This window comes from Mastacembelus armatus, chromosome 22 (genome assembly GCF_900324485.2).
Source record: "Mastacembelus armatus chromosome 22, fMasArm1.2, whole genome shotgun sequence".
NCBI classification, from domain to species: domain Eukaryota; kingdom Metazoa; phylum Chordata; class Actinopteri; order Synbranchiformes; family Mastacembelidae; genus Mastacembelus; species Mastacembelus armatus.
This window is the reverse complement of record NC_046654.1, coordinates 3,332,740-3,348,547: the sequence shown is the minus strand read 5'-3', so window position 1 is coordinate 3,348,547 and position 15,808 is coordinate 3,332,740. Positions and strand designations below refer to the sequence as shown.

The window sequence follows — 15,808 nt, the reverse complement described above, 5'->3', positions numbered from 1 at the left end:
TGTTATTTAAATTGTCTTTTTAATGGCAGAATTCAGTTGTTTCCATGTGTGAACTTGTCACCTTGGCTTCATTAGGGTAAGAAGAACTTTTAGCTCATAAATGAAATGTTTAGAAATTGTTTTCTTTGCTCAATTGGAAGTGGGGGAAAAAAAGTGCAGGCTGATGTGTTTGTGTGTTGAGGCTGAGCTGGTCAATATCTTTATAATCTGCTGTGCATCCACTCTGACACATGCTCTGTAAATTAATCTGACACTCACGACTCTAAAGCTGCACGTTAACCTCTCAGACTCTCCATCCTCTGGACTCGAGAGTCGTGGAGCCACTCCTCTGCTGCAGATGTTCTTAATGCACAGCTGCTGAGGGGAGCTAAGGATGGAGGGTCCTCACTTGCCAGCAGCTGCAGCCTGCTGCAAGTACAGTAATCTGAATAACAGCTTTTACCGGCTGGAATTTATTGACCGGCTTCAGATTTAGCAACTCATTCCTACAGCTCCCCTCCCTCCCCCACTGCCTCCCAGTATCCCTCCTCTTTCTCCCTCCCTCTTTCTGTGCAGTCAGTCTGCCTGATGTGCTGATGAACATATTGGCAGCTGCATCGTTCCACCCTGCTGAGTTATTGGGATTTGTTTGCTGCTTTTCCTGCTTTGTATTGAAGCTCACCCTGCAGCTGTACATGCACCTGTGTGTGCGTGTGTGTGTGTGTCATTGGCTGTTACTGGGCTAATTGCTATTGACTGACTTTTTATTTTATTTTTATTGACAAATATATATTGTGCTCCGCCTCCCAGGGTGGGTGAAACCAGAGAGGATGTTCTCGTCTTCGTCCAGAAACTCTCTGTTCTCCCCCTGGTCGTCCATGGAGCAGTCGGACTCTGAAGCGTTGGACATCAGCACCAAAGTGCAGCTGCATGGCGTGCTGTGGAAGCGGCCCTTTGGACGGCCGTCAGCCAAGTGGTCTCGCAGGTGAGAGTGAGGTGTGATCCACCAGTTTTCATTGTTTTTTTTTTTTTATCTCCATCCTGTAGTTGAAGCTTTAAAAATCTTATAAAAACCTGATTGAGCTTAAAGACTTTAGACGTGTATGAATCTGCTTTAATTTAGTTTTATTTTTTAATAAAAGGTGGATTTTTGAGAACATTTCCTGTTGGTGAGAAATAAAAATTCTTATTTGTCTTAGTGAACAGTTGTATGCTCCTCCCCAATATATTTGACACCACAGACACATAATAATTCTGCTGTTCTGAAAGCAAAAACCTGATGAAAACATCTAGTGATTTTTATTATTTTTCTCCTCTTAAAAAAAAAAAAAACTCACCAATGACAGAAATGAGGATGTTTTTATGGCATCAGCTGATGGATCATTTGATAAAACTTGCAGACCTGATTTTGCCAGACTGTTGACATATTATGGGATTATTTTACGTAACAACAGGATGTACTTATCACATCCTGGTGTCAGTATATCCTGAGAGTGTATGTTTGGAAGTTAAAATGCCTGGATTGGTACTCATTCACGATAATGCTCTTAGTTTACATAACACTTAAAGCGACAATGCACAGTGGATCCAGAGAGTCCATTTGCAGCATAGTCTCTTTAACCTTTCCCATTTGCTTGTGTCATAAAGGTCAAAAGAATTTGAATTTGCTCGTCTGGTTTCCGGTTTCCAAAGTCCCGACGGTTCAGCTCGGTGATTTAGCCATTTGTTGTTTTCACCGGCTTAAAAAAGACGTAGTTGTTTAGTACTAATCAGTGCACAGCAGGAGCATGTCAGCATGCAAATAACCTGCTTTTCAGTTTTGTACTGAAAACATCAGCAGATGTTGGTTCCTTTCAGCCCCACAGGATTGACTCACTGCTGCTTTGTTGTCTTCCTCGGTACAAAGATTCTTCATCATCAAGGACAGTTTCTTGCTCTACTATGCAGAGAGTGAGAAGAGAAGCTTTGACAGCAACAGGTACTTCAACATCCACCCTAAGGTGAGTCACCGCAGCTTCTCTGAAACTTTGATAGAAACTAACCAACATGCGGCAGAAGCTTTGCATTAATTTTACTGAAGTGTTTTTGGAACGTATAAACAAAATTTAACCAGATTATAAACATAACATAATAAATAGCAGTGTGACGTGTTGATGCATTGAGGTGATGTTATTGAACTGAATCGTTTCAGGGAGTCATTCCTCTGGGAGGATGTGTGGTGTCAGCTAACGAGGACATGGGCATGCCCTTTGCCATTGTGATCAACCTGGAAGACTTTACTGTGAGAACATGATCCACTCACGTATTTACTGTGAAGATTCATCTCATGTTGCCTGTACTGAGGTTATTGCACAGAGCTGAGCTGAAATCCAGCTCTTCGTGCATTTGTAACTAATGATGTGAGAAATCAGTCTAATCCTGCATTTAAAAAAAACAAACCACAGGGACACAGAGAGGACTAAACTGAAATGAACGACTGAGTTACATCACAAAGATGAAAGTCCACTGACTGTTTTACAGCCTGAGCCCCTTATTGATAAGCTGCTGATGTAAAATATTGTATATCCGTCCTGCAGGGCACCATAGTCCTGGCTGCTGAGTCAGAGGAGGAGCAGGTCCAGTGGATGGAGATGATCCAGGAGTCAGGGAAAGTGTGAGTCTGTGATGATGCAAACATGATTCTTAAAGTCCTCATGTTCTGAAAATATGTTTCTTGAGACAATAGTGTTTTTAAAATAAAGGGAAACAGCTATTTACAATGTTTTAATTTCCACAGCACATGGAAGAACGCCCAGCTGGGGGAGGCCATGATCGAGAGTCTGGAGGCTCAGGGGCTGCAGCTGGCCAAGGAGAAGCAGGAGTATCTGGGTAAACAGGAGGAGTAAACCTGAATACATGTGAAAGGTTTAAGAAGTGGAAGCAGGTTTTGTGAAATGATTTTCTTTCTCCAGACAAACTGATGGAAGAGACGGAGGAACTTAGTCATCAGAGAGCACAGAGAGAGGTGAGACAGCTGCAGGGATGGTTTGGAGTTTGGAATAGACGTATTTTGTTCATCGTTCAGTGATGTTGGTTTGTTATAACATCGAGTATGTTTCTCCATTTTAATAAAAGAAAATAAAGTCAAATTTTCCTAAAACCTGCAAACTTTGTGTGTGTGTATGTGTCTGTGTGTGTGTGTCTGTGTGTGTGTCTGTGTGTGTAGGAGTTGGAGCGTCTCAACCAGGTTCTGGAGGAGGAGAAAATGAAGTTTGAGGAGGTGGTGCTGGAGCTGAAGGCAGAGCAGGAGCAGATCAAACTGTACAAACTCTATTATCTTCCCTTAATGTTTAACAGTTAATACTGAAGAAACCGGGGAATAAATGCGGCTTGTTGTCTCTCATGTGTTGACGACAGAGACCTGGACGGCACAGCTCAGTCCCTGAAAGGCGTCGAGAGTGAAAAAGAAGAACTGGGCAACTTAACAGTCATGCTGCAGAAATCCATTGAGGTAAACAAACAAAAACATATTGAGGTCAAATTAAAACATTAGTGTCAGTCATCCACAGACGTCACAGAGCAGGAAGAGACTTGATTCAAATCATCTGGTGTAAAGACTCTGATAAACAAATAAACAAACCTATGAGGTTGGTCCTGGAATCATTCTGCTAACGTCATAAATTAGACTTTAGTGATATTTATTATGGAGACTAGAGTCGTGTGAACAAATGTCAGAAAGATCTGAGAAAACCTGATTATGAGAATAGAATCAGAACAATCATTAAGCTGTTTAATCATGTTTATACAAATGTGTTATGTATTGAGCTCTACAGCTGGTTGGTGGATTTTTTTTGTGTGACTTTTGCTAAGCTAACCTGCTGCTGGCTGTAGCTTCAGTGTGTTTCACAACAACTATTCATTTAATACAAAGAACTATGACATTTTAAAACCAGATCATTATGATTTATCTCTTATAAATGCTGTAACCTGTAAAGCTGTAATGAATCTATATTTAATATATCTCATGCATTTTCTGCAGGAGCTCTCTCAGGAGAAACAGCGGACTCTGCAGCTGCTGGGGGCGAAGGAGGAAAAGGAAAAGGGCGTGGACACAGTGGAGGTGGACAGCTCGGAGGTGGACAGCTCGGAGTCAACCCGCAGGAAGTCTGAGGAGGGCGAGCAGCGTGGAGACGTCAACCTGCTGCATGACCTGCGTCACATCGAGGAGAAAATGAAGATCCTGCTGACGGAGAAGGAGCAGGCTGATGAGAAGTGAGTGAGCTCAGAAACAGCCTTCAGATTCAGCTTTGATGCAGCAGATACAACTAAATTCACATCTGACCTTTGGCTACAAGGTGCCGGACAAAATCTAATGTTCAAACACCCGAACGATTGTCATGTCTGACACCCAGGATAATGTAGGCTGACAGTAGAGCTATAGTTTGTGATTAGCTTTTGGCATCCAAAGGGTCAAACACTGGCCTTTCCAGAGAACGTCTGTACTAATGGCACAGAGGATGTAAGACCTGTGGAAAAGTGCATTGATCCCTAAACAACTATCTCATTGATCAGCAGCAGTAAATGGGATATTACAGGCAGCCAGTATTGACTGTGTAGCACTAATGTTCTGTTACAAACAGGCGTAACATTGTTTCCATGAGCTCCCTCTTCAGATTCCTCCTCCTCAGTTATCCACTTCAGTCACTAATCACAGAATAGTTTTTATACTAAACACTGAATCTTTTATTTGTCACCAGTCCTACAAATATAATTCAACATATTTATTGCAGGGGACAAATGTCTGATGCACTTCACAGAAGCCGCTGAGATAAAGTTCAGCTTTAACCTTGAAATGACAGTGCAGGTGTTTGTGTGCATTCATGTGTGTCCTGTAAAGCTCAGCGCCCACAGTCGGACACACCTGTCGTCCTGAGCATGAAGGGCAGAAGCTCTGATGCCTGAAAATCTTTCTCTCTGCAACAACACGGTCGTTTTTATCGTGTAGTTTTTAAAAGTTATTAAATCTGCCAAAATAGAAATATGCATGTCTTTGTGTGTGATGTGTTTTGTGTGTATGCTGTTGTTTTCATGTTTGACAGTGTGTGTGTTGTTCAGGCTGAAGGAGAACGAGCAGCGGGCTAGAGTCCTGCAGCAGGAGAGGGAGTATTACTCGTCCCAGGCCCGGGCGCTGCAGCAGTCGCTGTCTCAGCTCACTGTGGACAAACAGCAGACCGAAGCCGAACTCAAGGTGACTCAGCTGCTCTCAGCTGCCAGGGTGAAACACTGACTGGAGCTTGTCAGTAGTTTTGCTTTTAAAATGACGCCCTAAAAACATCTTTAAATGAAACTCCCCTTTTTAATCACAGAATGTCACAGGGAAAAAAGTGGACGATTTTCTTCCAGCCTCCTTCAAATTCCCCCTTTTCTTACATCATAGACTTTGACTCAACCTCATAGCAGAAAAAGTGTAGGACAAATTCACAACTTTAAACACGATCTATAAAATCAGACCATCATACGTAAATAGTGTAAATACAGTGGAATCTGTCGTTTTGTTTTTTGTTTTTTTTTTTGACATTCTTCCAAAAGGCTTCAATTCCCAGAAGAAATACTGACAATGTGATTTCAATATCCTGGTTTGATTAAGATTTAAATGAAAACAGGTCCATGATGCCTTCAGGAGAATTGGCAGAAAATCCTCCTTCTCTTTCACACTGTGTCTGATGAGCTGAGTGTGATCTCACGTTACATTTAGCAGAACAAAATGCGTATCCTCCTCCTCCTCCTGCACGGTTTGTTAAAATACTGGTCTTTCCTCTTTGTTTTCTATCTATCAGCTCCTGAATTATTTGGAAAGTACACACCCATTATTTAAACTCAGGTTTGTTATATTTAAATCTGAGCTGGTTTTCTCCTGCATGTAGTTAACAAAGTTGTTGCTGTTTTCCTGTTTGTGTGTCTCAGGCAGAGATAGAGTCTCGGGTGGAGCTGGAGAAGAGGCTGAAACAGGCTGAAGAGGCTCTGCAGAACCTGGAGAAAGGCCTGAACTCACTGGAGCGAACCAGAGAGAAAGACGAGCAGATGAAAGGGGACGTGACTCAGCTGAAGCGTGAGTGAAATGACTTAAACCTTTAAATCTGATGTCTGTTCACATCTGTAGACGCTGGTTTATAAGCAAGAGGATGGTGACAAGCATTCATGTGCACTCTCATAATGCTCAGTAACAGATGTGGACAGGATCTGAAAAACATCATCAGATCTAATACCTGAATGACTGCCTCCCTCTGGACAGAGTCTGTATTACATGTTGATCTTTAGTTTTCATCTTTCAGATAATGAAAAGTTTTACGCTCTTGTAGTTTCAGGAGAAATTGAGAAAAACAGAATGTTATTTATTTTTTAGTTATTCACTGGAAATGACCTGAAATAATTAGAACTACAATAATTTTTATGAATTAATTTACTGATTAATGCACTAATTGACTGTTTGAGCTACAAAGTATCAAACTAGTGAAATATGTTTTTTTTGTAAATAATTTTTCCAGGTGATTTTCATACAGCCTGTGTTATTTGCCCTAATGTCTAATATCCAACAATGTGTCAGTTTTACTATCAATTATAGTACAAAAATGCATATAAATGCTAAACTACGACAAGTAATACTTAAATCATAGTAATACTCCTAATCTGTGTGGTAAACACCCAGAGCTTTGTCTTCTTCAGCGAGCTGAATTTGTGTAGGTGGCATCATGTGAAGGTGCATATGTGTGATTACACCTGAGGAAGCTCCACTTGCTGCAGAAGAGAAGTTTTTATCTCAGACTGTTCACAGGAGGTTTTTACCACTAATGCACCTCTTAGTGCTGAGTGCTGCTGTAATAACGTGAGCCTCCTGTGTGTCTGTGTGTCTGTGTGTGTGTGTTTACCCAGGGTTCTTTGAGGAGTGCATCTGTGCAGCCGAGATCGAGGCGAAGCTTCCAGCGATAATGAAGAACGCTGTGTATCTTCACAAAGCTGCTGCTCGTAGAATCAAGAGCTGCCGGATCCAGAGGAGAGCGTCCAGACGCCACTGGTGTAAGTCTCATCACACACACTCACACTGGCAGCGTTTATATTTTTAGCCACTGAATCTGTTTATGAACCCAGGGTCCACAGCAAAACGCTCATTTATTTATGGAGTGTCACACGTTTAAGTTGTACACACAAATACTGCAAAGTTTATCTTTATCTTTCTTAAATGTTATATACATTACTATTATCAGTATTTACACTTTCTAACATTACTTTCTGCTGAAGTGATTTGATCTTGTCCTCAATTTAAAGTTATTTTTTGCTTTCTACTTGTAACAACAGTTGCAGTACTTGGACTAGCAGTATTCACAACAATTAGTATTAGTATTGCTTAAATTAGCAGACGGAGCAGTTGTAGATATGTTGCTGGTAGTTGTAGTGGGTATAGATGAGGTGGTTGTGGTACTTGTAGAACAGTTGTGGTATTTGTAAAAGCAGTAGTATTGCTAGTACTCGGAGTAGTGATTTTTAAGTTCACCAGTTGCCATGAAGTAGTAAAAAAAAAAAAAAAAAAAGCCTGTTTCTGTTTCCCAGAGCCCAGTTTGTCTTCAGTGTTTGATCAACAGTCCAGAAGCCAAAGATGTTTTATAAAGACTGATATAAAAAAGAAGTTTGATAAATGAGTAAAAATATTTAACAATTATCTTCAGAACTTTCTTTTAATTCTGTATTGATTAAGTGATTATCTGTTCAGCATGAATAGTTTCATAGTAGTTCATAGTGTGTTTATTTATTCCGCTGTTATTTAAGGTTCTCTACATTTCTCCGTCTCTCCACAGTGAAACACTCAAAGTCCTTCGCTGTAGCCAGCACCGACGGCGGCAGCATGGAGGAGCTGAGGGAGACGGCGCGTCGACTGACCTCCGACAGCAGCTTCAGAGAGAGTGTGTACAAGATCATCGCTCGCAAGGACGCCACAAACAAAACACAGGACTGAGAGGTGAAGAGTAATTTGATGCCTGAGGATCTTTTCCTAAACCCGTCACTACAATATCGTAGATGAATGTACACCGAGATCATAAATGATTAGAAATGATTCTGACTGCAACCAGACACTGACTCATAAGGTCCAGAGCCACAGAAGCTAAACTGAGAACTCAAATGTCTGTTTTGTGTTTTTATTGTCTGAAAAAAGAGAGAATGACATTTTACAAGACTAAGAGTTTTTAAGTCTTTTTTTACTGATGTTTAAATTGGCTGTAATGAAGGGACATCACTTCACTGCTTATGCAGGTTTAAAACTCCTTATATCTATAATCGTTTTTTAAAGTAGTCAAGAACAAAACATCAGTAAATTTCCACCCTCATCCTAATACTGCAGGGAGTTTCAGAGCAGCAAACTCTGACAGTTCCTGGACTACTAGAAAATAAAACGTCCACAGCAGGAACTTTGTAGGCCCATGAAACTATTGGACCAAGAAACTACATTTAGTTCCTGTCCAAACTCTGGTTTAGCTTCTGTGGTTTCTGGTTCCTGGATCTGTTTGGTTCAGGTCTGATTTAGCCAAACAGTGATGATGTTCCTAATTGAAACTGTACTACAGTGGTATCCCAGTCAAACCACATGTTGAATATTAGCAGTACTAGAGAGTAAAAGGTGATAAGTACATTTACTACACTTAAATATAATATTCAGATATTTGTACACTTCCTGTCAAATGTTTGGACTCATCTTCCCATTTAAATGAATGACAGTGTGTGTCCAAACTTTACCATTTGTTGTACTTTCGACTACTCTACACTATAGTTACCTGTTAAGAATGAACAGAAACATGTGAAAAGTTTATATGTTCAATACATTTAAGATCAGACCAGTGGTTCCCAACTGTTTTGGCTTGTGACCCTTTATAAAAACTCAAGTTGTCACGTTTTAGATGTTAAATTCTGGTATTTCCCAGAAACAGCAAAGCTCAGAGCAAAACCTAAAAAAAAAAAATAAATACAGGTTTTTATAACAGAAGTTGTTTTCCTTTCTCTCATGTTACAATCTGTTAGATTTACCTTCTGACTCTTTAAACAGGCCTGGCCTCTATGTTGGGAACCACCGGACTGAAAATACCAAAGTGTAAACTCAGTTGTCAGTTTATTAGGAACACTGAGCTAATTGCAGTCTAATGTTACAGTCCTGCAATAAACCCCCTTCATGAAGGTGATGATGATGAGGATGATGAAGATGTAGTTTGTGCTGCTGCTGAACTGGACTGTGTTTATACAGAGAGGTGTTAATGAGCCTGGGCTCACTGATGTAAATGTGGTCAGATAACACCTGTCACTGTAACACAACACAGTCTGACATGAAGGAGAATTTATTGCAGGGCTGTTGGGGAGACTGGGTCAGACTTAGCCAGGTATCAAAAGCTAATGGTTAAAAACTCAAATGCTGTTCCTGCTGTTCTGTGTTTGATACTTGTGTTAATGTGGCTGGACAAATAGCACTCAGTGTGTGTGCCCACAGAGCCTGTTCTGTGGTACTTGTACTTGCTTTGTCAGCTGGATGTTGTGTATTCCACAGTGTGTATATGAAAACTGTCCTGTGTTCATATACACACCATGGAAGAGGCGTGGAGCGTCGTTTCCCAGCAGCACACACACTGTGATGCTGAGTGCTGTTTGTCTGGCAATAAAACAGAACAGAGGAGGAAAGCAGATGAATTCTGACCCATTTGGATACAGGTTTTCCTAAAATATCCAACTGAGTGTCAATAAAGCGACACCTTGAGCTGCTACAGCAGTAAAATGGTTCCTATTGTCTGTGAAAAAACAAAAAACACTACTTTTAAGTTAAACGTTCGAATGCTCCTGTTGTTACATCCACCACTGAACATTATAAGATGTTACTTGACATTAAGGATCTTTTCCTAAATGAACAGACTAAAGCCAACGAGGACCTGCCTCTCTTCAGTTAATGTCTGTCAGTCTCCAGCCTGGATTTGTTTGTTCGTCTGTTTCATAGATCTGTTGAAAAACACATCAGCACTAGGAGACATGTTTCTGTAAATGAACTGAATATTTCTTCTACATGTTGCCCTTTTTACAGCATCTGAAGTAAACAAGAGTCTGTGCATGAGAAAGATCTCTGCTGTGTTTACAGTCAGCTGTAAAAACTTGTGCACAACATTTTTAACAAATCTACAGCTTGAAACGTGTCTCTCTGTGTGTGACTGCTGTTGGAGCTCTATGGCACAGACAAATAAGAAAATCCAGTTTGGAGGCTGACAGACATTAGCTGTGAGCAGAGAGCAGTTTATGGTTGGCTTCAGTCTCTGTATGGAGAGAAATGTTACAAAGTTATTGTAGCTCACAATAATGTCTAACAGCAGCATTCAGTGTGTGACTGCAGCCTGGTACCTTGGGCTTCTAGCGTTTTCACCATGTTTAGAAATACCACTGCTCTATTAGATTTACAGATCAACTAGCAGATAGCACAGATGAATCAATTCCATCTTGGAAAATGTTTTTTTTATTCTGGTTTTGATTGTTCTCACAGATTATGTCCTTCTCTTTAACAGGGGGTGGCTGAAAACAATTAACTCACTCAAAGATGTGTCTGATATCAGCCTTGACCATTTCATTACTGCTACATCTGAAAATCTGTCCTTGATGAAGCAATTCAATGTAATTTACTGAAGCAAGCAATGTATGATAATCTACAAATGTTAAGAAACTTAGCAGAAACGATACAGAAAGGAGGCCCACATGTCAGGGTAAGATATGGACTAAACAACATGCCCTGATGCTAATAAAGCTGTGTTTGAACCTAGTACATGTCATTTTATTTGTGCAGGTAAAAGGCTTCGGGTTCATACCTTAGTCCCATTCTCAGCAGCACAATACACTGCCACTACTTGAAAATAAATACAAACTTCAGGATGGATGCTTTTCTGTCAGATGAGAGTTTAAGTGACTTGCCTGTTGTTCACTGTGACAAAGCTCTGTGTGGGAAGCAAAGTTCTGTTGGGGCGGATTGTGGGTTACATCACCGGGACCTGCAGCACACAAAACCAAAGTAATGGTAAGTAATAAAAATGGATCAGCTGGAAATGATTTACTGCTGAAACAGATATTTCTGCTCTTCATTATGTTACAACATTCTGAAATAACCTTTTCTAGAGGGGCAGCTTCAACTTCTGTGTCACGTCTACACCTACATAAGCACCTACACATCTGTCTCATCCTCTCACCATGATTATATGGTGGGAACAGGATCATGAGAGCGTCAGTCCTCTGCTGGTCAACTTCTGACTTTTATCTCAGCTAATGAGAGTCGGGTATGTCCTAAAGAAGAAGTAAATACTGCAGTAATTCCTCTAACACTGATGTTAATAAAAGAAACTGACTTTCCACTAACACTGTGCTAACAAACAGCCAGAATGAGCTTATATTCCCACGCACTCTGCTCAGTCAACTGCGATTCCATCCTGATTTGTATCACTATGGCAACAGCTACATCTGATGGAAAAAAACCCATGTTTGTCCCTTTCTTCTCTTTTTAATCTGAGCGGTGTTAGGATTAGCACAGCCAGAGGCCTTTAAAGCCTGTTGGCTCTGATGTTGGCCCATGACTACATTTTTTTTTCCTCTCTGTGCTGTCAAGTCTGGGTCAGTGTGATCGAGGGCTGAAGCGTTTAAATTGCAGTGCAGCAGGACGTAACAACACTGAAGGCATTACATAACCTGTAAAAGCAGCAAAATCTCAACATACGAGTTGGCCTTGACCTGGTCCCGAGGTGGCTGTGCTGGGAGCAGAGGTTCTGCTGGGAGTCCAGAGGCGGTTGTGGCACAGAGACTGAGGGAGTCCAAACAGGAATGAGTGGGAGGAAGAACGGCCCTGCTGCAGAAAGTGGCATCCGCTGACGCTTCATCATTGAGGCCCTCCTCTGCTGAGCTGTCAGTAGTTGGGTAGAGACGAGTGTCCAGGCCGGACTTTATGTTTCAATGCTGCATCACAATGTGTGTGCAAAAGGATCCGTCACTTGCTTTGGGGGGAATCTTGAACCATTTGTGTTCTGCTTTCTTTTTCCTCTTACGCTTAATTTTTCCTTAGAGGAGCGCTCCCTTAAAAGCCTCTGCAGTCGTCATGGAGTTGTGCTTCTTGGTAAACAATGACTCTTTTCTTCCAGCACAGCTTTCAGTCCAGTAGCTGAGAAAGAAGGAGCAGAGGGCAAACAGGAAGAGAGGAGGGGTTGTGTCTCTGCACAGGGAAACACTCTCCACACTCGTCTAAAATGAAGTCCGCTCTATCTCCCACACAGGCTTTACTCTTCGTTTGTAACAGCTGATGATACAGTTTCTAGTCACATTATACCCAGAACACAAAATGGTTTGGTTTGCTTTGATAGAACACAAATGATCCAAACAGAACTAAAGGAAAAAAACAGCAGGTGTTTCTGAGAAGGATAAAGCTGCTGAGTGATGACGGCCATAACGACCAGAAGTAGAGTCCACAACAGAGCTATGGGCTTATTTCCCGTCCAGATTGGCTTTGAGCTGAGCCTCCAGTGCCATTTTATCAAAGGTACGCATGTTGGTCTCCTCCCGCACTTTGTCCCGCACATGGAAAGAGGCTCGGGCCACGGAGCGAGCGCTCTCCAACACTGCCTTCTTTTCCCTGAAGATCTGCTCGCTCTTCTCCAGTTTCCGCTCAATGGACTGGAGCAGCTCCAGACGTCTCTGCTTCTCCTCCTCCTCCACGCGCTGCCTGTTGAGCTTCTGGAGTCTTTCCTTCTCCTGCCGGCTCTGGACGGCCCGCTGAGCTTTCTCTTTGGCCCTCTCCTCGGCCACTACGGCTGCCTGTTGGGCTCGTTTCTCTGCCTCCTTCACTCGGGCCTCCAGCAGCTGCTGCTGCTGCTTCTCACGTCTCTCTGCTGCCTTGCGTGCTTTCTGGATCTGTTTCTCCTCACGTTTGGCTTTCTCCTTCAGCTCCTGCCCTCGACGCTCAACTATCTGTTCATAATTCTCCAGAGAGCGGCTGAGCTTCTCCTCTGCTGCCCTCCTGGCCTCCTCCCTCTCCTCCTGCTCTCTACGAGCGATTTCCTGTATCAGAGCAGCATGACGTCTCTTCTCTGCTTTGTTCAGACCTCGTCTCTCCTCCTGGGCCTGGTGCTCCTTCTCCTGCCTCTTCAGCTCAGCCATGGTCAGCTTCTCTTTCAGCAGCAGCCTCTCCTGCTCCAGCATGGCTGCCCTCTCCTCCTCCAGAGACTTAAGGTTCTGTTCCTGAAGAGCTTTCTTATGTTTCTCCTCCCGTGCCGCCTGCTGTAACCGCAGGAGCCGGTTGCGCTCCTGCTGCTCTGCAAGTTCCTTCCATCGCTCCTCGCTCTCCTCAGCCTGACGCAATTTGGCAGCGACTGTTTCTCGTTCCTGCTGACTGAGTCTGCGCTGACGCATCGACACCTGTGTCTGCCACACTCGCTGGCACTGAAGCACTGCACGCTGCTTCTCTCTGTCCTCCTGCTCTCGTCGTAGCTCCTCCATTCGGCGCTCGCTGTCCCACTGAAGGTGAGCCACATAACGAGTCTGACTCATGATGTCCTCCTCTTGGTATCTGGCGAGCATCAAAGCTGCAATTTTGCGGTCTCGCTCGGATACGGCCTTCAAGCCTCGACGCTTCACCTCCTTTACTATGCGCTCTACCTTCTGTGTTGTCTGAGGAGAGTGGCTCAGGTCACCAAGGCTGAGGCTGCGGCCCATCAGGGAGTTGAAAGTGGCCAAAGTGCGAGCTCGAGGGCTGGAGACTTTAGCCCAGTGATCACGTGCGCCATCCCAACTGTAAGAGGAGGAAGCGCCCGACTCTGAGGAGGTGCATGTAGTGGTAGTCGTGGTCGTGGAGGTGGAAGAGCAGATGGGATCCATCCTTCGCTGCAGAGACTCCAGTGAATGGCTTTTTGCTCTCACCTTGGAATGAAATCCAAGATGTCCGTTGTGCTGAGAGAAGGGTTCACGTGTCACACCGTTCAGAGGAGTCCCGGAGCTCTGAACAGCAGACTTCCACACTGGTGACGTTAATGTGGAGTTGGCTCTGGGGAAGGATGGTGGTTTTGGGGTTGATCTGGGGAAAGTATTTGAAGATTTACTACCAGAGGATTTCCTGACTACTGGGGGAGGGCCAGATGAGAGTGGCTTGGTTTTGACTTGTTCAGGCGATGAGGACAAATGCTGCTTGGCAGATATTTGAACCCCACCCTTTGGGGATAGTGTGGAGGCTGCTGAACTGGGCTTTGGGGACTGAGTAGCCCCTACATGGACAGATTTAGGGGACGTACTTAGACTAGAGGTGGGGGCTTTAGATAAAAGGGCTGTAGCAGTTTTAGCTGGACCTGATTCTGCGGCTCTAGAGGATGTTCCAGCATCAGGGGCTGAGCTGGAGGTCACTGTCCCAGATTTAGGAGGCTGAGTGGAGCCAGGATCAGTTTTGTCCACAGAGGGGGTTGATGCAGTGCTGCTGCTATTGACTGTGGCCTGCAGAATCCTTCTTTTCTCCTCCCTAACTATCCTCTCTCTCTCCTCCCTACACTGCCTTAGTTTGGCATGTCTGTCCCTCTCATAGACTTCAAACAGTCCTGTGGCAACACGCATGGAGCGACCAGGGGCCTCCCGGGCGAAGTCAGTGAGCGGCCTGGGCAGCAGCTCCACAGGTTTGACACCACATCGAGCACATGCCTCCAGAGACCGGGGGCTTGTTAGCACGTAGCGGCTCCCCTCTGCGGCTGGTGAGTCAAAGTTGTACAAGTCCAGGTGCATTTTGGGTGAAAGATCTGTCTGAGTCTGTGGTTGCTGAGGTGGGACCTCCTGAGAGGTGGCTCCAGGCCCTGCCGGGGATGCAGCATGGCAGGGGCTTGGCTCAGAGCTGCCGGTGGGCGGTGTCTCAAAACCGGCGTCCCCGTCCTCCTCTGTCGTCGCACCATCAGCCTGTTCTGGCAGCCGAGGGCCTTCTTGGGCCACAGCCGGAGTGTCGAGCTGTGGACCTTTACACTTATTCTGCTCCTCAGCCTCCGAGGGGTCGACCATCGTTGGCTGACACTGCAAAGACAAGGAGAGAGCAAGGATCAATAGAGGGAATGTGATTGTGTGATACATCAGTGGAAGTTGCTAAAATAATGGTTAGAGGTTTCAATTTGAGGATTAGAGCATTTAGTCCAGAGCTTAAGAGAGATGCACCGTGGGGGAGGGTCATAATGCGGGTCCAGGGCTACATGCTTGCATGAACACATATTCATGCATTCACTGATTTTACACCACATGAGACATTTTTCCCTTCAGGGAAGTGACACAACACAAAAAAATGCCACAGTCCTGTATTAGAGAATCTATTTTTGGCAGAGTTACTAGGCTGAGAGAATCAGATTACTCACAGCAATATTTTTCAGTCTACATCACACAGCCAACCTACAAATGAATCTGAATCCACACAGACTGTTAACCAGCTGCTAATAAAAAGCTGGATTTAAAGACTTCGGATGTGGTAAACAAGCAGCGGGCAGGTCTGCCTGCTCACCAGAGGGGACTCACACCTTACAAAGACTGGAGGCCTAGACTTTTCTACACCAGCTGGACACAAGCAGAAATAACCAGTCTGATTATCGGACAGTCTAGGTCAAATGTTCCAAACACGATATGTTCTTCTATCTGATCCTGTGGTTTGGTTCTATTTCATGCGGCGTCGCAGAACACAAACATCCACTAACCTGCCACTTTGCAAAACGTTTTCTAAACCGGTGCTTTGTTCCCCTTTAATCCATCCAGCCCCTCTTGTTTCCCGCATAATATCAGGTTTCAGGGAAAA

The 15,808-nt window shown here is 43.8% G+C and overlaps 2 protein-coding genes across 3 annotated transcripts; one reads left to right on the top strand and one right to left on the bottom strand.

Annotated features, from left to right (window-relative positions):
• Positions 1–32: 32 nt before the first annotated feature.
• plekhd1 (pleckstrin homology domain containing, family D (with coiled-coil domains) member 1) lies at positions 33–10,789 on the top strand. 2 transcript variants are annotated; one of them, XM_026302266.1, is made up of 15 exons: positions 33–76; positions 790–964; positions 1,886–1,979; positions 2,171–2,260; positions 2,556–2,632; positions 2,756–2,847; positions 2,931–2,983; positions 3,185–3,279; positions 3,376–3,469; positions 3,998–4,230; positions 5,074–5,206; positions 5,923–6,067; positions 6,889–7,032; positions 7,809–7,969; positions 10,539–10,789. In XM_026302266.1, exons 2-14 carry the CDS (start codon positions 810–812, stop codon positions 7,964–7,966), a joined length of 1,563 nt encoding a protein of 520 aa, XP_026158051.1. In that variant the 5' UTR covers positions 33–76; positions 790–809; the 3' UTR covers positions 7,967–7,969; positions 10,539–10,789. The 2 variants fall into 2 exon arrangements, with proteins under 2 accessions (XP_026158051.1, XP_026158043.1); XM_026302258.1 differs by having other exon boundaries at positions 7,809–10,789.
• Positions 10,790–12,285: 1,496 nt separating this feature from the next.
• On the bottom strand, positions 12,286–15,033 carry ccdc177 (coiled-coil domain containing 177). The gene has a single exon (XM_026307173.1). The coding sequence runs from the start codon at positions 15,031–15,033 to the stop codon at positions 12,490–12,492; it is 2,544 nt and encodes an 847-aa protein (XP_026162958.1). The 3' UTR covers positions 12,286–12,489.
• Between the last annotated feature and the right edge of the window lie 775 nt (positions 15,034–15,808).

Excerpts from the sequence above, each read along its gene's own strand:
- plekhd1 (XM_026302266.1), top strand. The coding sequence starts at position 810 with ATGTTCTCGTCTTCGTCCAGAAACTCTCTGTTCTCCCCCTGGTCGTCC. Across the intron at positions 1,980-2,170 it reads ACTTCAACATCCACCCTAAG|GGAGTCATTCCTCTGGGAGG; the intron begins GTGAGTCACCGC and ends GAATCGTTTCAG. Across the intron at positions 3,470-3,997 it reads TGCTGCAGAAATCCATTGAG|GAGCTCTCTCAGGAGAAACA; the intron begins GTAAACAAACAA and ends CATTTTCTGCAG.
- ccdc177 (XM_026307173.1), bottom strand. The coding sequence starts at position 15,033 with ATGGTCGACCCCTCGGAGGCTGAGGAGCAGAATAAGTGTAAAGGTCCA.